The 21,270-nt window shown below is 40.0% G+C and overlaps 1 protein-coding gene across 5 annotated transcripts in view; it reads left to right on the top strand.

Moving 5' to 3' along the window:
- Positions 1-21,270, top strand: part of nav3 (neuron navigator 3) — a 250,336-nt gene that overhangs the window by 66,444 nt on the left and 162,622 nt on the right. For all 5 annotated transcript variants that reach the window (XM_047390367.1, XM_047390370.1, XM_047390368.1 and 2 more), the window contains exons 2-3: positions 9,294-9,411; positions 13,466-13,518. In XM_047390367.1, coding sequence (XP_047246323.1) covers positions 9,294-9,411; positions 13,466-13,518 — 171 coding nt within the window. The remainder of the gene's footprint in view (positions 1-9,293; positions 9,412-13,465; positions 13,519-21,270) is intronic.

Here is a 21,270-nt window from a genome sequence, read left to right as displayed (position 1 = left end):
AGGTCTGAAAGGGGCCCCTGTGTCATCCCGGAATAGACTGGTGTCAGCCGGTAGCCTCCCAATGCTTGTCGGGGCTTCCTGGCTGCCTCCAAACACGAACATCTGACACAAACCTCTCAATTATGGCTGTAAACAACCAGAGCTGGCAGCCAAACAGGTAATTAACAAAGGCCTCTCTGGATGCTTCCCTTCATGTGTAATGTCTGTGGAATACCTGCTGCCTGGTCATAATAGGCAGCCAGAGCTGCATGCTATCTTCTCAGCTGGTCAGATCCAAATTAGATCGGGGATGATAAGCAGTCGGCTATTGCTCCTTTTGCTTTAGGATGAAGGGTTTTATGAAGCCCTGAATCAGAGAGAGGAAGCAGGAATGTGTGCAGCTTATGGTTGCCATTTCTAAATGAGAAGGAGCAGATATTAAAAACACGCCTAAAACTTCAGCATTGATCAAGCATAACATTATGACCCCTGACCGCTGAAGTGAGGAACACTAATTGTCTCTTCCTTATGACGCTAGTGGGTGGGATATGTTAGGCAGAAAGTAAACATTTTGCCCTACAGGTTGATGTGTTAGAAGCAGGAAAAATGGGAAAGGGGAAAGACTTGAGCAAGCTTGAAAGCAATTGCTGCTGCTCATCAACCTGAGAAAGGTTACAATGACATTTCCAAAGGATTTAAAGCCCATCATTAACATCGAGAAATTTTATTCACACGTATTTAAGACAGTTGCCAGTCCTCCCACGAATACCAGCAAAGTCATCCCAAGGTCAGAATGTGCAATGCTCGGAGAAAAAGCTACATATGATTACAGTACAATGATAAAAGATTAAACAAGTATGGCTTATTTTGAATGGTTGCAATGAGAAACTTCTTCTCTCCTAAAGGAATGTGAAAGCATGGCTTAGGATACCAAAATTGTATTTAAATAAACTCTACAACTTCTGTAACAATGTCCGTAGGACAGATCAGATCAAAGTAAAAATGACTGTCCACAATTTCAAGTGCCAAAACCAAAATAGCTCATCTCAGTTGTCAAGCATATTGGTGGAGGTGGATGACTTGGGCGGGCTTTGAAGCCACATGACCTGGGCATCTTGCAGTAATTGATTTTACCGTAAGCTCTGTACAATAAGAATTTCTAATGTTACCTGTCTGATAGCTAAGGCTTGGCCCAAACTGGGTGGATTGGGTTCCTGGATTTAATAACCATATGTAATTCCAATGGTTTATGACAAGATGCTCGTACTAGTTACACCTAAGCTATTGTTTTTTTACTCTGCATGAATCTTGAATAAATGAACAGAACAAAGCAGATTTTAAAGTTAAAAACTATCTTTAATGGAACCTAATTAACATAGAGAAAAACAGTTTTTCTTGCTCAGGTTAAACCTCAGAAGGTTTTGAAGTGTAACTTGTGTTGGTTTATTGTGCTTATAGTTCGCAGACATCGAGGATTAAATTTCTATGCCAGGCTGGCACAATGGAACAAAATGATGAGACATCACACAGTGTCTTTCCTGGCAGGAGATGATGGAAACTAATAGGCGTAATGTTTAAAAGTTAGCTGCTTGGGACAATGATTGCTTGTGTGCTTTTACACAATGATAAATTCCCTATCTATATTCCTGTCTGCCTGTGGCTGTCTGTTTCCAAATTGTGTTTGTGCTCATCTGTCTTCAAGCTGTTTACATCGTCATTTCAGTGCATTTTCTTTTTTTTTTTTGTAACCAGGTTTCTCCACCTCGGCTCTCTCTGGCCCTCCGTCCCTACTGTGCTAAAGAAGGTCACTACTGAGTGACGCATGAGAGCATATCCAACATGGATTGTGTGTTTAAACTTCTTATAATCATGCAATTATGTCATTTTGTGCTTAGGCTTTCCTCTGATTTGACAGAGCATCTTGGCAGATCATGGAATGAGAAAGCAATATATCAGCTTTTAACAGCATGTCCTCCCCTCTTGTTATCTTTTGACTGTAGTCATTTGGTCAGTGCAGCCTGACAGAACAGAAAAATGAGTCTCCGCTTCAGCATCAGCTGCTCTTGTGGTCAAAGGGAACCATAATGGATGTCCAAATTCTGGCATTGAGCAGCCCAATGAATGTGTAAGTGGTTTAAGGGAGAGCTTTTCCTTGAATATGTAGTAGGATCTCAAAACAGACATGCATGGCAAATCAGTTTTCCATGGAAAAGGTTTGCTGACATTCAATACGGCCTAAGGAAATGTTGCATCTGTCTTGGCTCAGTCATTTCATGTTTTCTGGAGCTACATCTTTGATTTTATTTCTATACACCGCTCATTTACATTCTTTGCTGACTTGAAATGTTTTGTCTTCCCTTTTATTCAATTTGTGATTTTTTAAAAGACTGTAAAATTGTTTTGTTTGTTTTATAAATATAAGCGTTCCATTCAGTCAGCCCCAGATCTGCGTGGCCAACACCCCAGGCTGTGATTGACAGTCGGCACAACAGCAAAGACCCTCTCTGCTTATACCATATGTGGCCTTTGGATTTCAGTGTGTTTCTGCCTCCTTAGATAGCTCAAAGATTCTTACCACTGGATTTAAATATAGTTGTTTTAAGATCTGCTCTCAGGAGGGAAATGTAAGTCTGCAGTTTGTATATCGCAAAACCCAAAATCCCCATAAATTTTGTCACCCTCTCCCAGGCAGACAGTTTAATATGCATATTCTCTGAATTATTATAAATTTAAGAGACTAAAACCATCTCTAAATGCTCTTCTCTGTTTCTCGTTTTGCAAAGTGTATTTAAACTGTCTACCTTGAACATTGTATGTTGCATTACAACCATACCAAGTATGCGGGTGAACATACAAAAGGTTCAGGGTAACACCCAGAGTAGTGCCTCTCTACAATTTTTAGTGTTAATTACTAACGCTAACCTTTGCTTTGGCTCTGATTCCTGCAGCCAAAACAAGGCATGTTAAGGAGAACCACCATTTAAAGAGAGATGTGATCTTTTTTTCATTGGTCCAGAGGTCAGTGTCTTCCTCAAGCGTAGGAGTTCAAGTATCTTGGTGTTTGTTTGCTAGTTTGGGTTAGAGACTTAGGCTGATTGGCGACTTACTGCACTTGAGCTGGGAGATATGAACTAAACAATTATCAAATTTTTTTTTTTTATATTTACCGATTTCGATGTTTATTATGATAAAATCCCACATTAACAATAATGTTTCCATGATAGCATATTTTTCAATACAAAAATTAAAATAAACAATAATATTAACTAATTAAATTTTTTAAACGTGCCATAAACTAAATACAGTTCCCTTAAGCATTGTGGGACATTATAGATTACAAGTAAATACATATAATAATGATATTTCCACAGTTAATAGGATATTGATATGCAAAACCCTTTTGTAGACTGTATGAGAACCATATAAAATGTTTCAGTGTGAGCATAAAATGAGCAAAATAAAGTTCAAAGGTTGCAATCTCTACTTCATGTTGTAAAATTACTTTTAAAATTGGTGGCCTCTCGAAATACCTGAAATGCCACATGTACGTTTCTTATTAATTTTTTAATCCTATCTATTGATATTGCCATTTTCTGCTCCTTGATAAAATAATGATATTTTTTTATTGCCTGGTACTATCCTGCAGTAATGTGTTTGCTGTTTTGAAAGATTGTGATGAAGAAACTATCACAAATGGATTCTAGCTGTCAAGTCAACTTTTGTGGCTATTTTATTTGCTACTGCCCGCCATAAACTGTGCTGACAGTGACATGGCCATTGGATAGGCTATTCCATTACTTCCATTACATCTGCTTTTGCAAAGTGGGCAAGGAGGTAAAGACTTTGCAGAAGAAGCTCCATCACGTTGGGGTGATATTGATTCTCTTTGCTCATCACTCATTTGGTTAATGCAGCTTCATGTTGCCTTTGATTACATTTAGTAGCCATTTGGGAGCAATCCTGTTGCCAAGTTGACGTTTTCAAGCCAGCTCAGCCATCGAAGGCTCATCTCTCCTGGCTGTCCTCGTTCAGAAAGCTTTAAACACCTAAGTGTCATCTTAGCCATCATATACAGGTCCTTCTCAAAATATTAGCATATTGTGATAAAGTTCATTATTTTCCATAATGTCATGATGAAAATTTAACATTCATATATTTTAGATTCATTGCACACTAACTGAAATATTTCAGGTCTTTTATTGTCTTAATACGGATGATCTTGGCATACAGCTCATGAAAACCCAAAATTCCTATCTCACAAAATTAGCATATAATTAAAAGGGTCTCTAAACGAGCTATGAACCTAATCATCTGAATCAACAAGTTAACTCTAAACACCTGCAAAAGATTCCTGAGGCCTTTAAAACTCCCAGCCTGGTTCATCACTAAAAACCCCAATCATGGGTAAGACTGCCGATCTGACTGCTGTCCAGAAGGCCACTATTGACACCCTCAAGCAAGAGGGTAAGACACAGAAAGAAATTTCTGTACAAATAGGCTGTTCCCAGAGTGCTGTATCAAGGCACCTCAGTGGGAAGTCTGTGGGAAGGAAAAAGTGTGGCAGAAAACGCTGCACAACGAGAAGAGGTGACCGGACCCTGAGGAAGATTGTGGAGAAGGGCCGATTCCAGACCTTGGGGGACCTGCGGAAGCAGTAGACTGAGTGTGGAGTAGAAACATCCAGAGCCACCGTGCACAGGTGTGTGCAGGAAATGGGCTACAGGTGCTGCATTCCCCAGGTCAAGCCACTTTTGAACCAGAAACAGCGGCAGAAGCGCCTGACCTGGGCTACAGAGAAGCAGCACTGGACTGTTGCTCAGTGGTCCAAAGTACTTTTTTCAGATGAAAGCAAATTCTGCATGTCATTCAGAAATCAAGGTGCCAGAGTCTGGAGGAAGACTGGGGAGAAGGAAATGCCAAAATGCCAGAAGTCCAGTGTCAAGTACCCACAGTCAGTGATGCCGTGTCAGCTGCTGGTGTTGGTCCACTGTGTTTTATCATGGGCAGGGTCAATGCAGCTAGCTATCAGGAGATTGTGGAGCACTTCATGCTTCCATCTGCTGAAAAGCTTTATGGAGATGAAGATTTCATTTTTCAGCACGACCTGGCACCTGCTCACAGTGCCAAAACCACTGGTAAATGGTTTACTGACCATGGTATCACTGTGCTCAATTGGCCTGCCAACTCTCCTGACCTGAACCCCATAGAGAATCTGTGGGATATTGTGAAGAGAACGTTGAGAAACTCAAGACCCAACACTCTGGATGAGCTAAAGGCCGCTATCGAAGCATCCTGGGCCTCCATAAGACCTCAGCAGTGCCACAGGCTGATTGCCTCCATGCCACGCCGCATTGAAGCAGTAATTTCTGCCAAAGGATTCCCAACCAAGTATTGAGTGCATAACTGTACATGATTATTTGAAGGTTGACGTTTTTTGTATTAAAAACACTTTTCTTTTATTGGTCGGATGAAATATGCTAATTTTGTGAGATAGGAATTTTGGGTTTTCATGAGCTGTATGCCACAATCATCCGTATTAAGACAATAAAAGACCTGAAATATTTCAGTTAGTGTGCAATGAATCTAAAATATATGAATGTAAAATTTTCATCATGACATTATGGAAAATAATGAACTTTATCACAATATGCTAATATTTTGAGAAGGACCTGTATATGCTCCAACTCATTAAACAGAGTTAAACTGAAGGGATCAACCTGCAATGGAAAGATGCCCTGTTCATTGTCCATACAGTGTCCATACATTAACAATCATTCAGCAGAACCATTAATTAACATTAATAAATGCAGCTGGCTGAAGTGACTCCTGTATAATTTGACTTAATCTCTTTTCAGCCCTTTCTCCTCTTACTCCAGCATCTCTTCCTCCTTTTACCTGGCTCCCTCCAGAGGCCAAGCAGTGCCACTACAGATTTCTGCCAATAATACCTGCGTAGCTGTAGTCACTGCATTGTGATCAGGACGGTTGGAGGCAGTTTGTTTGCTCTGGGGCAAAAGTCGGCTGTTTATCAGTTTTTGGGATCTCTGCCACTGAGAAAACAGGTCTACAGAGCAGGTAGAGTCAAAGAGGAGAGGCACTCCATGCTACATCAGTGAGAATAACACCAGCAGAGAGAGAGACTGGACTTCTGCTGATTGATTCTAGCTGCCGAAAGAAAGAAAGGAAGACAGGATGAGGAGCAAGACTGGGAAGGAGAGTCAGAATCTTTACTTGTGTATGACCAGCTACTGGTGATATTTTTACAGATTGTGTTTGTGTGAGTATGTTTGTATGTGATGTCAGTATTCCCAGTCAGCATCTCTGAAGGTGCTGCTACTGCTGATGTTTCGCCTGAGTCACAGCGCCAGCTTCTGCTTCCCAAAGCAATCGGGATGCTGACAGGATAGGTTAATGAGTGCAGGGTGGCTGATACGCTCAACTCTCAACACCATCAGTGGGGGGCATGATGTGAGTGGCTCAGTAAGTCGGTACTCTGGGAGGAAAGTAAGAGGGACAGGCAGTAGGAGGTGACAGGTTATAAAGGTCTCAGCTCAGGTTTAATATGTAAGCTTCTGCATGTTTCACTCAAAGGTTGGAAAAAGGAAGCATTCCTACTTCTTCTTATCTCTGTGAAGAAGAAGTGAAGTTTCTGTGTTGTTGGTTGTGGGCAGGAGGGTGAAAACGCCAAGAAATTAAAAAAATTAAAAAAGTTGCTGAACCTATGTTTTCTGCTGTCTAGCAAACTGCTCTAGTAGCTTTCGTTGTGGTTTTACAGAAACACTTCTTTGTTCCTTTATAGTAGGGTGAAAATTTCTGCATTCTAGATTCACAAAAAGCAACTAAACTGAGGTATGAGCTGTTCCATGGTAGGCTGGCTGACCTGAAATAGACCTACGAGGCATTGCGCAGCATCGCTGAGGGTGCGGTTACAAACTGTAGCTTTAGGTCAAAAGAAAATAAACATCTTTTCTTTTTCATGGTTACTTAAGATTATGATTTTGAGCCAATAAATCATCAAAGCATGTTTTTCCTAACATTTATCTGATTTGTGCTGAACTGCAAATCAAAAAATAAATAAATAAATGAAATCACAGAACAAGCTGATCAGTGGCAAAAAATATAATTTTTTTCCTAGACTTTGACCTGTTGATCACTGCTCAGATAAAAATGGCTTTATTTCCCTGGCTGTAAATTCAAATGTGACTCCCACCTGTCACTTCTTTATTTTTTTACATCTACACTTTACTACTTCTTATTATGAAGAAATTTTCTGAATGAAACCACATCAGATCAAAACCCATGCAACAGGACAGCTTTAAATAAACTAACTTCCTACTTCCAAGAAAGCAAAAGGAATGGGATACAAATGTTTTTAATTGAGAGCAGCGTGTGTGGTTTATGAGGGGGGAAAAGATTATTTCATCATGAGAAGTGGTTAGATTTTATGTGGCAGTTTCTCTGGAAATTTTAACCATTTGAGATGGTGTAGCTGGAAACAGTCCCAGTGTTTCAAAGGGGGCCACATTTACTCTCAGATTGTATGTCAAATATATTTCAGTCACACAATTAGGCATGTGTGATAAGTAAAAGTACTAGTTTCAGGAAAAATGTTAATATATATATATATGTATGTATGTTTATATATGTAAATATATATGTATATATTTATATTGCATGTACACACGCAAACACAGAACCGACATTTTAAAATCTTTCAATATTCCACATTACTAAACAATTGTTTCCAACAAGTCACTGGTGGCACAATAGTTGAAAACCCTGTTGTAAAACCTTATTTTGCCTTAGTCCTATATAACATTTCATCAGATTGGAGCTTGCAGAGAGATGGATTGTTGCCCAGTCCTCTTTGTCAGAGACCTGGGCCTCTCTTATGCTCCATTCTTTTCAGCTCCAGAAGTTTTCTACAGGGTTTAGGTCCTGGAAGATTGAGCCATGGAGGAATCTTGATCATTGTTTTTATCTCCCTTAGCATCCTGCTCACTGTGCCTGGCAAAATAAAAGTGGGTCCTCGTCCAGCCTAATAGTCAGTGGCTTAAAGAAATCAACATCTGGATCACATCATCTTTATACCCCAGGGAAACAGAAGTCATGGAAATTTAAAAGTTCCTAAAACCTCAGATAAACTTAAGAAAATTAAATAATATTTAAAGAAAAGTCATAATTTTATCTCATAGGAATTGTTAGGGATGAATGTTGTTCTTCTATAAATAACTACACAAACTAAAGGTTCAATTTCTCTATATTTTTATTGCAATAAAAAATACATTTATTTTAAGCATATTTTAAAGTGGATGTCTAAAAGACTGCTCGGTCAGTTATGTGGGCAGTACATTTCCAGTCTGTGCAGGTTGTCCTATTAACATGTTTATAACATCTGAGTGTTTAGTGGATTCATTTACTCATCCCTGCGAGGAAGATCAGAAGGTGTGCAGCTCTCGTTGCAGTCTAGAGAATCAAAGCTTGATCAAATATTTGTGTCTAAGTTGTAAGGAGGTGCAGGATGCCATTTACCAAATGTTCATTTATATCTGTGAGGATAATGGAGGTTTAAGGAATAAATCCAGAAACATGTATTCCTTATCTCTTTTGTGTGTTTGACATTTTCCTTTATTTGTCCCTTTGTGGATGGTTGAAATAATTTATGTTTTTTACTTTTACTCGCATTAACGCTGCAGAAAAATCAGACTTGTGGAGAAACGTTTATTGTCAGATTAGACAAAGATTGAGCTGTCCAGCCAAAATGAAATGAAGTAAGTTTGGACGAGTCCAGATGATGCTTTCAAGTTCTAGAAACCTGTACCAACTCTCACGCATGGTGGTGGGAACACGATGCTGAGGGTCTAGTGCTTTGTACGAGAAAGGAATTTAGATATATGGAATAATGAAGACAGAATACTTCCAAATTACCAAACATACCAAACTTGACCACATATAAACAGCTAGATGGTTGAAACATCCAGATGTTCCAATAGGAAAAAATATCCAAAATATGTGTAATGTGTTTTTCTGAGCCTGTATGTAAAGTTTTTGACACTGTGGGAATTAGCAAAAATTTTCATTTTTAAAATATGAAGAACATGTTGATTTTCTTATCATTCCACCCTGGAAAAAAAATAAAAATTGTTTTCACTTCAGACTACTTAATGAAAATCCCCAGAATCCTTTGCTGATAATGATTTAGGTTCCTTACACAGTCTAACCTATGTCCAATCTTCCTCACACCTCGCCATGCCTACTCTGAGTGCTGAATTGTCCCAAATATCCTGACGTCATGTTTTGTCCTGTTGTTGTAGATATACACAGACTGGGCCAATCACTACCTGGCCAAGTCTGGCTGTCCACGCCTCATTAAAGACCTGAGCCAGGACGTCACCGATGGAGTCTTGCTGGCGCAGATCATCCAGATCATAGGTAGGTGACTGTGGAAAATATCTCATTTAACAGACAAATACAACTAATTTAAATGAAGTCTCACCATCAACACATTACGTTCCTATAGATTAGTCTCTATGGTGGATAAAGCGACCACCCACTCTTTGTTTCACATACTGCATCGCATGCACTCAAATTTTGGTCTCTGTTGTACTTGGCTGGTGCAACAGTCTGATATTGGGGCCAAAACACATCAGTTGTCCTTTGTTTTGGGTGCTGGAGGAGCTGCAGCAGCAGCAGAGATCTATGACTCTGGCACTTCTCCAATTATTACATGTGTCCCCTGCTGCAGCTCAGAGTCTTTACTTCTCACCCTCCTCTTTCTGATTGTCCATCTGACCCCCTTCCCATTTCTGGAACTTGTCTTAATTTCTTGTTTTTTGCTCACTCCATCAGTTTTTCTCCCCATTTCTTTGTTTAACTTAGTCATGGAGCCTTTTTTTTTTTGTTCCTCTGGAAAAACTTACTGGTACTCATCCCCCAATGTCTCACTGTAATAAGATTACTTTAGGAAAAGACCAGTTGAAGAGATTACAGTTACAGAGCTCTAATCTTGTTACAGTTATTTGTCTCAATGAAACCCTGTCACAACTTTTTCATCACCTCATCTCAAGTTATAGGAACTATGATTTAGTAAAGATTTCAGCATATGGACAGAGAGCTCAGCATTGTGTAGTTTGGTGTTATAGGACCACTGTGGGAGGTAGTAAAACCCCACGCTTGCTCATAAATCTGTGGCTACCCTCATCAGAAAAAATGCATGAATGGGATGCACATGAAAAGCTTTCCAGACACCGTACAGACATTTGTTGATCCTAGTGTTATACATGTCTGCAGTTTCTGGAGTCCCCAGTGATAACCAAGCCCTAAAGACTTTGTTCTCCGGCTTGACGGCTTCCATCACTGCTGGTGTCTGCTAACAGGTCCTTTGGTTGCATCTGTTACATGAGCAAAGAATTTGAAGGTGGCACCTGCAATAGAGACCCTAAACATGGCCTATGTTGGAACAACATAGAAGTGATTTCGGGTGTGCAATTTCAATTTCTACCAGATGACAGTTCTCTGCCAGTACTAGTTCACTCACATACACAATCCATCTCACTATCAGGTGCTCATAAACTGCCAGTTTTATCTGAGTGTTAAAGACATAACACCTCAGGTCTGACAAAATGACAGCAACATTGATTATTGACCTGTGGCCCAAGATGGCCAAATACCAAGTGCTCTCATAGACCACCAAATGCTCAGACTTGTTCATTATGCACATCTTGTGCCTAGCACATACATCATACAACACAATAATTGTTAAATCCAGATCAAAAAGGCAGTTTTCCCCAATTACACCTGTAGGTGACATGGCATGGAATCCCCCCCTGAGAGCAGAATGTTCCTGGGAGATTTCTGAGGACTCAAGGATTGGGGGACCTCTGCCCAGATGGCAACCATATTAGGGTGCCATCCGAGGACCTTAAGAAGGCCATGTAAGCAGAGCTAATTTTCAGTGGATGAGAACAGACAACAGTGAAAACCTTCTCTCTTCTCTTGCCGGGGGCTTGTTAGTTGTCCCACACCTGCCTGACACCTCTCCCCCTGGGATACTCAAAAATTGAGAGTTTACATCCCCTCTCAAGGAGTTGGGTTCCAGAGCCAAAGCTGTGTGTTGGAGGTTAATCCAACTACAGTGGGGGTAGAACAAGTATTTGATACACTGCCGATTTTGCAGGTTTTCCAACTTGCAAAGCATGTAGAAGTCTTTCATTTTTATCATTGGTACTCTTCAACTGTGAGTGACGAAATCTAAAACAAAAATCCAGAAAATCACGTGTGATTTTTCAGTAATTCATTTGCATTTTATTGCATGACACAAGTTTTTGATCACCTACCAACCAGTAAGAATCCTGGCTCTCACAGACCTGTTAGTTCTTCTTTAAGAAGCCCTCCTGTTCTCAACTCATTACTAATTGCACCTGTTTGAACTCATTATCTGTATAAAACACACCTGTTCACACACTTAATCAAATCCAACCTCTACACAATGGTTAAGACAAGAGAACTGTCTAAGGACATCAGGGATAAAATTGCAGACCTGCGGAAGGCTTCGATGGGCAACAGGAAATTACCCAAGCAGCTTGGTGAGAAGGCAACAACTGTTGGCGCAATAGTAAGAAAATGGAAGAAGTTCAAGATGATGGTAAATCTCCCTCGGTCTGGGGCTTCATGCAAGATCTCACCTCGTGGGGCATCAATGATCATGAGGAAGGTGAGGGATCAGCCCAAAACTACATGGCAGGACCTAGTCAATGACCTGAAGAGAGCTGGGACCACAGTCTCAAAGAAGACCATTAGTAACACACTACGCCGCCATGGATTAAAATCTTGCAGCGCACGCAAGGTCCCCCTGCTCAAGCCAGCACATGGCTAGGCCCGTCTGAAGTTTGCCAATGACCAGGTGTATGATCCAGAGGAGGAATGGAAGAAGGTCATGTGGTCTGATGAGAGAAAAATAGTGCTTTTTAGCCTAAACTTTACTCGCAATGTTTGGAGAAAGAAGAAGGATGAGTACAACCCCAAGAACACCATCCTTACCGTGAAGCATGGAGATGGAACTAAGGAGTGGCTCCGTAAGAAGCCTCTCAAGGTCCTGGAGTGGCCTGGCCAGTTTCCAGACCTAAACCAAATCAAAAATCTTTGGAAGGAGCTGAAAGTCCGTATTGTCCAGCGACAGCCCTGAAATCTGAAGGATCTGGAGAAGACCCATATGGAAGAGTGGTCCAAAATCCCTGCTGCAGTGTGTGCAAACCTTGTCAAGTACTACAGGAAACGTCTGATATCTGGAATTGCAAACAAAGGTTTCTGTACCAAATATTAAGTTTTGTTTTTCTGATGTATCAAATACTTATGTCATGCAATAAAATGCTAATCAATTACTTCACACAATGTGATTTTCTGGATTTGTGTTTTAGATTCTGTCTCTCACAGTTGAAGAATACTTATGATAAAATTAAAAACTTCTACATGCTATGCAAGTGGGAAAACCTGAAAAATTGGCAGTGTATCAAATCCTCCCCACTGTATATCTAGTCGGCAATGTTCAACCTTACACAACTGTCCACCTCCATTACTATTGGTGTTTTTACATTCCATGTCCCTTGAGATTGTGACCCTGGGATTTTAGCCCTTACCTGCCAAGTAGCTTACTCCAATGGTTCTGTTTTACTTAAAGAAAAGCTCGTTAGGAATATTGGAACTATGAGGCAACATGTGTGGCAGGTGTGATGCTTTTTAACAGTGTGAATCTTTTTAAGAGGGATCTTTGTTTAGCAAATTCAAACCACACTTACACAGGTGGTTTTGGTTAAATTAAACAACTTTGTCATAAATGGCATGTGGCTGTGGCTGCATCATAGGCAGTCACACAAACGTTGTGTTTTCTAGTTTGAATGAGCTGCGAAAGTCCACAAAGTGATAAATAATGTGTCACTAGACTGCGTTTTCACAGCAGTGGCTCTTACATAATCTTTTTCTCAGCATCTTTTAGAACAGTTTCTCCCACTCATTGTTGTTTATTGCTCCAGATTTCTTTCTTTTTTCCTGTGTCACCCTCACCTTTGAAACTTTTCTCTTTTAAGGACTTCCTCCTTTGTTTATCAGAGCCACAAGCATATTTTCCTGTCTATTATGCATGAAGCTTTTCTTTCTCATGCCGTCTGTCTCAGTTTTTCTCTCACATTCTCTCACTTCTCTCTCTCTCTGCTAGATTGAAACTTTACCCTCCCTGCTCACCGCAATGAGACAATGAGGCCAGGCAGGCCTGTCAGTAACTCTGTGCAGCAGCTGAAGAATTAGGCAGAGTTGCCTCCCAAACGTTGCTCCACACCTCGGCACACACACACTCGCGCACCTCCACGCATGCTCTTTTATGTAAATCTTACTACAGGTCCTGCCAGATTTGTTCTGAGCTCAGAAGTCACTGGATGTTAGAATGTCACGGCTCAGGATGGACTTTCACGTCTTCGTTCTGTTTCTCACACAGCGAATGAGAAGGTGGAGGACATCAATGGTAGCCCCAGGAGCCAGTTGCAAATGGTGAGTCTATTTAAGCCTAGCTGCCATTCTAAACTCATTTGTCTTTCAGTGCACTGTTGTAATGAAAAACTGTTAATGAAGATCATATCAGAGATGTTCACTGCTGCAGTTGTCTATCTAATATTTGAATATACTGTATTTCAGACAGCCAGGGTAGAAGCAGGCAGCATAGGTGATACTCAGCATCTCTTTATTCACTATTAGCATACAATCTTTCAATTATGCATTATATTATTTATCATTTTGGCAATGACCAAAATATAGAAACAGACATTTTCTGTAACAGGTTTTCCTTCAGGATTCCTCCTTTCATTTTCCATTGAACTCTGACCAGCTTTCCTGTCCCTGTTGAAAAAAGCAACTCCATAGGATCCTAACACCTTGCTGGCCACCTTGTCGGCCAAAAAGATAAATTATGGTCCCATCTGAGCAGAGCACCTTCTTCCACATGTTTGCTTATGGCAAACCGTGAGCGAGACTTCATATAGATTTCTATATGAAGAAATCTATATGCACCCAGAACAACAATGGCTTTCTACTTGCTACTTTTCTATAAAGACTATATTTATTCAGTTAACAACTGTACTATCAATAGATTATCCCACCTTAGCTGTAGATCTCTGCAGCTCTTCTAGAGTAGCCATGGGCCTCTTGACTGCTTCTCCAAATAATACTCTCCTTGCACAGGCTGTCAGTTCAGATGGACAAACAATGGATTGAACTGTGCTTCTCCATGAAATGTTCAAATCTTAGGATACTGTGTTACCGCCTAATTCCACTTTAAACGTATTCACGACGCTCTCCCTGATCAGTCTGCTTTGTCCCTTGGTCTTCATGGTGCAGTTTGTTCTCTAATGTTACCCAACAAACCTCAGCCTTTACAAAACATCTGGAGTTATTGTTTTACAGCTGGAATAATGTGTAATACCTAGCAGTGCTCTAAACTTCTCTACACCTTTCTCCCTAACCTGTTTGCTGTCTTCCTTGGTCTTCATGCTGCTGTTTCACTGAAGTTCTCCAACAGACTTTGGAGGCCTTCATAGGACATAGTATGTCAGATTGATTGGGGACAAAATAAAATATGTACAGCGTATTTTTTATGTAATTGTAAACATGTCGAAAACCCTGTTTCAGTGTCCTTCCACTTCAGAATGATGCTCTGATTTGTGTTGGTATATCACATAAAATCACTATTAAATGCACAGAAAAAAGTGTATGAATACTTTTGCGAAGCACTGTGAAGTCAGTGACTGAAAGTAACAATATGATAAATAATAACATAACTGTGAATAACTGTACATTTTCTCAACTACAATTCCAGACAAAAGTAAGTGAAGAAGTGAATAGAGGTTAAGGCTCAGTTAAAGGATGTAATAAACTAATATATGTCAGACTTTTTTCAGTGAGTGTTTTGAAGTTCGCACTGCCTTACAACCTGTGACCTACTAGCAGTGCCATATCTCCTTGTATTCCTATATGACCTTAAACGAAACTGACATTTTTTTTTCTTTCTCAGAATCAGAATCAGCTGTATTGCCAAGTTTGTATATAGAAAAAAGGAATTTGACTCCGGTACACTTTGCTCTCTGGGTTTTTTGTTTTTTTTTATAAGATATATTATGATATATCTTTATGTCCTTAAATATCCTTAATGTCCTTAAATATACATAAATACAAATATACATATATACAAAGGTGCATTTGCAACATCTGTATGCTGTTGTTTGGTACTCTATTCAATGTTCAACAGAGAAACAGCCTGGGGAAAGAAACTGTCTCTGTGGCGGCTGGTTTTAGTAAACAGTGCCCTGTAGCGAATGCCTGAAGGTAAAACTCTGAACAGTTTATGTGCAGGGTGTGTGGGGTCTGCAGAGATTTTAGCAGCTCTTTTTCTGACCCTAGACCTGTATAAGTCCTGGATGGAGGGAAGGTCAGCCCTGATTATTCTCTCTGCAGTCCTGATTATTCGTTACAGTCTGGACCTGTCTTGTTTTGTGGATGAGCCAAACCACACTGAGATGGATGAAGACAGGACAGACTGAATGATGGCAGTGTAGGAGATGACCTGCACCTCCTGTGGAAGGTTGAACTTCTTGAGTTGCCTCAGGAAGTACAGTTTCTGCTGGGCCTTCTTCCGAACAGTGTCTATGTGTGAGGACCATCTCAGGTCCTCAGAGATGGTGGTTCCTAGGAACCTGAAGTGGTCCACAGCTGACACGGTGTTGTTGAGGATGGTGAGAGGGGTGTATGGAGGTAGTGTTCTCCGAAAGTCCACCATTTCCACAGTCTTGAGTGGGTTGAGTTCAAGGTAGTAACCTTAACAAACGTCTACAACCTCAACCAAAAATAAGAAAATTGATATTTCTCAATTGCTAACATTATAATACTCAATTATTATTCAATTCTATAGAGACAGTTTGCCCTCTGCACTCTTACACAATGAACCACTAAGAAACTGTTGATGTTTTAACAAAAGGGAGGCTGCAGAGGACCGAGAGGACCAAGTGGTTTGCAGAACCAGCGTCTGCTAATGAGAAAAAACTAATCCCAACAGATAAATCTCTGGATGTTTTTACCTTTAGGTATTTAATATAATCTTGGGATCAAATAGGTGAATTACCTCCTTGGAATTCAATCAAGTTCTGAATCTTTCATATGACCAAATTGTTTATTCAGGTTCACCGAAGCAGAGACACATGTAAAAGCTGCAGGACATTGGTCTGATCCCTGATCTAAACCATTTCATTGTAACTCTAGCATGTTTGTGGCTGTTGTCCTGCTGGAAGGTTATCCTTGTCTCCTCAAGTCTTCCTGGGTTACTCTTTATTAAGCTCCATTCATCATCTCCACATCGTGATGCTGCCACCATGTTGTTTTCGGGCACACATTCAGCATGTAGGCCAGAAACTTCAATTTTCGACTCATCTGGCACTTTCTTTCTCATGTTTACCATGGTATAAAAATTTTGATCTCTACAGATCCTTCTCAAAATATTAGCATATTGTGATAAAGTTAATTATTTTCCATAATGTAATGATGAAAATTTAAAACCCCAATCATGGGTAAGACTGCCGACCTGACTGCTGTCCAGAAGGCCACTATTGACACACTCAAGCAAGAGGGTAAGACACAGAAAGAAATTTCTGAACGAATAGGCTGTTCCCAGAGTGCTGTATCAAGGCACCTCAGTGGGAAGTCTGTGGGAAGGAAAAAGTGTGGCAGAAAACGCTGCACAACGAGAAGAGGTGACCGGACCCTGAGGAAGATTGTGGAGAAGGGCCGATTCCAGACCTTGGGGGACCTGCGGAAGCAATGGACTGAGTCTGGAGTAGAAACATCCAGAGCCACCGTGCACAGGCGTGTGCAGGAAATGGGCTACAGGTGCCGCATTCCCCAGGTCAAGCCACTTTTGAACCAGAAACAGCGGCAGAAGCGCCTGACCTGGGCTGCAGAGAAGCAGCACTGGACTGTTGCTCAGTGGTCCAAAGTACTTTTTTCGGATGAAAGCAAATTCTGCATGTCATTTGGAAATCAAGGTGCCAGAGTCTGGAGGAAGACTGGGGAGAAGGAAATGCCAGAAGTCCAGTGTCAAGTACCCACAGTCAGTGATGGTCTGGGGTGCCGTGTCAGCTGCTGATGTTGGTCCACTGTGTTTTATCAAGGGCAGGGTCAATGCAGCTAGCTATCAGGAGATTGTGGAGCACTTCATGCTTCCATCTGCTGAAAAGCTTTATGGAGATGAAGATTTCATTTTTCAGCACGACCTGGCACCTGCTCACAGTGCCAAAACCACTGGTAAATGGTTTACTGACCATGGTATCACTGTGCTCAATTGGCCTGCCAACTCTCCTGACCTGAACTCCATAGAGAATCTGTGGGATATTGTGAAGAGAACGTTGAGAGACTCAAGACCCAACACTCTGGATGAGCTAAAGGCCGCTATCGAAGCATCCTGGGCCTCCATAAGACCTCAGCAGTGCCACAGGCTGATTGCCTCCATGCCACGCCGCATTGAAGCAGTAATTTCTGCCAAAGGATTCCCGACCAAGTATTGAGTGCATAACTGTACATGATTATTTGAAGGTTGACGTTTTTTGTATTAAAAACACTTTTCTTTTATTGGTCGGATGAAATATGCTAATTTTGTGAGATAGGAATTTTTGGTTTTCATGAGCTGTATGCCAAAATTATCCGTATTAAGACAATAAAAGACCTGAAATATTTCAGTTAGTGTGCAATGAATCTAAAATATATGAATGTTAAATTTTCATCATGACATTATGGAAAATAATGAACTTTATCACAATATGCTAATATTTTGAGAAGGACCTGTAGATGTGCAAGACTGGAAGAAACATCCCTCAACATCCCTATAGTTGCAGTAAAACATGGTTCTATTTTATAAAAGTTGAAAAAGCAAGGCAGTGAAACCCATGTTGCACTACTCAGAGAATTGGTGGTGAGTGGTTTGACCACATCCTGTAAGGTCAACAACACAACATCTAGTAGCTTTTACATGACTTTCTAACGGAATGTCTTCCACACATACAGCTGAGGGACAATGTCCCATTTCTTCTCTTTTAATGAGATGACGAGCTCTATAACCACTGACTGTCGTCACTGTGAGACAATTACCCCTTACTTTAACTAGAGTTGATAAATTGATTATACTGTGCTGGTTTGCTCTGGCATCTGCCTTCCTCACATTAAAGAGACTAAAGCTCTTAACTACTTTGGGTGCCTTTCTCAACAGGTTATGGTGGTGTTTACCACTGGCAGCATGTATGTTCTGGGAGTCTGCTCTTGGGTGTTGTTCAAATATCATTTACATTTAAAGTACGTTACATGAAAGACTGGATAAAAACAGGGCATCTCTCCATATTGTCCCATCACTGGAATGTATCTAAATCTATTTTACAACTGAGTTCACACAGTTAGCAGTTTTCAGCTGTTTGCTTCTTTTCCTCCATCTGTAGAGGAAACAGACTGCACTGTCGGCTAGACAACCACATTTAAAAACTGGGAAGGAAGGACTTAGGGTCATTTGTACCCAACTGACCCCCCTTATGTTGGTGTGATTTTAATATGTCACCTCCAAAAACAATCATCTCCTTTACATTTATATTGCCTTCACATGATGTGATGGCGCTGGTTGAAAACAGCTGAATCCAGACTGCGTCTCTGCTGCTGAAGAAGCAGACTGCTGCACTGCTGCTATGCCAGCGGCCTCAGAATGTGAATGTGTGCATTTGTGTGCAGTGGTCTTTGTCTCATTCACTTACTAAGCCTATTGATCCACCACCTGCTCTGAGCTCGGAGGGTCCGGCCAGCTTGGGATAATAAACTTTGGGAAAGCATGGTTGCTCATAGTGTGGGAGCTGTGGAAAGGAAACACCTGAAATACTGTCATCTATTTTCATGTGTATGATTATTGTTGTAGATGCAAACAATATATTTTAGCTTCATTATGCAGAAACAAAAGGTTGACCTCACAGTTTAGAGTACAGGTGTGTGTAAATAAGCATGTTAATGGTTAGAGGTCATATTTTCTGTGAAATTTGAACAAATTATTCTTATCTGGAGAAACTTTAACTACGTTAGGCTCATTTTGCTGATGTTAAATGATGCTAATGTGACCTTTTTAGATTTGGTCCTGTTATAAGCACAACCTTCCATGTATTTTACTGATATTTTATGATATGCTGACACAAAGTAGATCATAATTGTAAAGTAGAATGAAAATAAAATATGTTTTTAAGTACTTTTACAATAAAAATCTGAAGTGTATCATGCATTCAACCTCTTTTCCTCCGACATCAGTAAATACAAAAATACAGCCAAACTTGATTAACACTGACTATAAATTATTACTATACAATTATAATGCTGTAATAATGAGAACAATGTAATTATTCTGTCAATCCAATCTTTCCAACCCTCTCTTAATGGTCTGGTTTCCAGTTGACACTTGAAACACCATATGAGAAAGCAGACATGACATAGCCTAAGGGCTTACACTCCCACAAACCCATCAAATCAGGCATTTATGTCACATGCAGTGCTGCAATGAATAAATTCAGATCCCTTATTTTAGGCACAGTCTACAGTAGTAGTTGTGAGAGATTAGTGAATTGAAGAGGCCGTGGTTGTAAAAACAAAGCGTTGTAGTTTGTAAAAGTGACATTTCATTGTTCCTAATTTAGCAATAGCTTGATCATACTTCTTTTTCATTGTATTTGGAGTTCTATTATGATGATGCATGTATGGAGGAGCAAAACAACAAATACAATAGCCATGGCCAACAAATAAATAGATAATTATTGAAATCATTGACATGCAGTAAGGTTCATGACTGGTGAGTCTGATTTACAAATATATGAACCTAAAATACCTTAACTGAAATACTTAATTATTTTAAAAGCTTTCAATTGTACTTTAATCAATTCCATACTGTCCAACAATATGATAGCAAGAAAAACTGGAAATTTATCATTATCGGCCACAGGAAGTGTGTACAATGACCCAATATTAGCTATTTTCATAATCTGTGAGGTTCTTTAAGTGAAGTCAGAGAAAGCAAAGAACTCTAAAAAGCTATTTATAGGGAAATTGTATTTTCTATGATGTCAAATGTCTGTGCAGGCTAAGAGAGAGTGACACTTCAGCTGAGAACAGGAAGGAGAACAACAAACATGGTCAGTTTTATCATTTTGAGTTATTTAGCTTGCCATGAAACATGCTGGGTTTGGAATTGTTGACAGCCTTTTGGAAATCTTAGAGTAAGAAGCGTTATTTTCCTAGGATCATGGAAACTGCTGGTTTTGTAACGCTAGCCATGATAATCGCTGATATGAGATGCTAAAGGCAATTTAAAATGTAAAGTCGGTATTTTGTCTTTTTTTATTAAAGTAATAATAACCTGCTTTTCCTTAGTGACTACTCTTATCATACACATGGTATGAAATCGCATAGCTAATTAGTGACTAAAAAGCAGTACAAACCTGATCTAGACTTGTTTATTTCTTTGTTTTCTTACTGAGTGAACCCAAAAAAAGACTTTCACCAAAGACATATATGCAGGCTATTTACTGACAAGCCTGTGCTGAGAAAGAAATACAGCTACTTTTCTTTATGAACTCTTCACATTAAAAACAAGAAGTGAATTCTGGAAACCTGCCATTAGTAACCTAGCACCAAGAGATTAGAAGCCAACAGCAGAGGTATCACAGTAGCAACAGCTGCCATTTGGAGCTCTTCTGTAGCTTGGGTCTTGAGTATGGTCCTGGATCTACAAGCATGTAATGGGTCACTGCCAGTCTAGAAAATGGATCAGGGCCAACCTGAGCAGCTGCTCGAAGCTGTTGAGCTTAAACCAGCACTGTGTCAACAGTCTCTCCAAGCTTTTCAAATAATCAACCTCATAATGGAGTGTTTTGACTGAAATGCACTGAGCTTGGCTGATATTTACCTTGATGACCTGTGACAATGATAGCCAACTAAACTTTACTTTACATAAACTCACCATGAACTAAATGTTAAAAGGTTTGAACTTTGAGTTCACCTTTTGATTACACTGCCTTACAAAAACCTAGTTTAAACCCATGTTTTCTGCAAAACTCAGGTTGCCTGCTAATCTGAAATTAAGACAATGCTTAAGTGAATGCCTTAGACATTTATTTCCTCAGTGTCCTATGGCTTTCCTTCTAAAATTTAGACACAGACTCAAGCTAATGTTAATGTTCTATAACAAAT

This window comes from Girardinichthys multiradiatus, chromosome 17, assembly GCF_021462225.1.
Source record: "Girardinichthys multiradiatus isolate DD_20200921_A chromosome 17, DD_fGirMul_XY1, whole genome shotgun sequence".
NCBI classification, from domain to species: Eukaryota; Metazoa; Chordata; class Actinopteri; order Cyprinodontiformes; family Goodeidae; genus Girardinichthys; species Girardinichthys multiradiatus.
The sequence above is the reverse complement of the archived record's forward strand: the minus strand, read 5'-3'. Positions and strand labels throughout refer to the sequence as shown.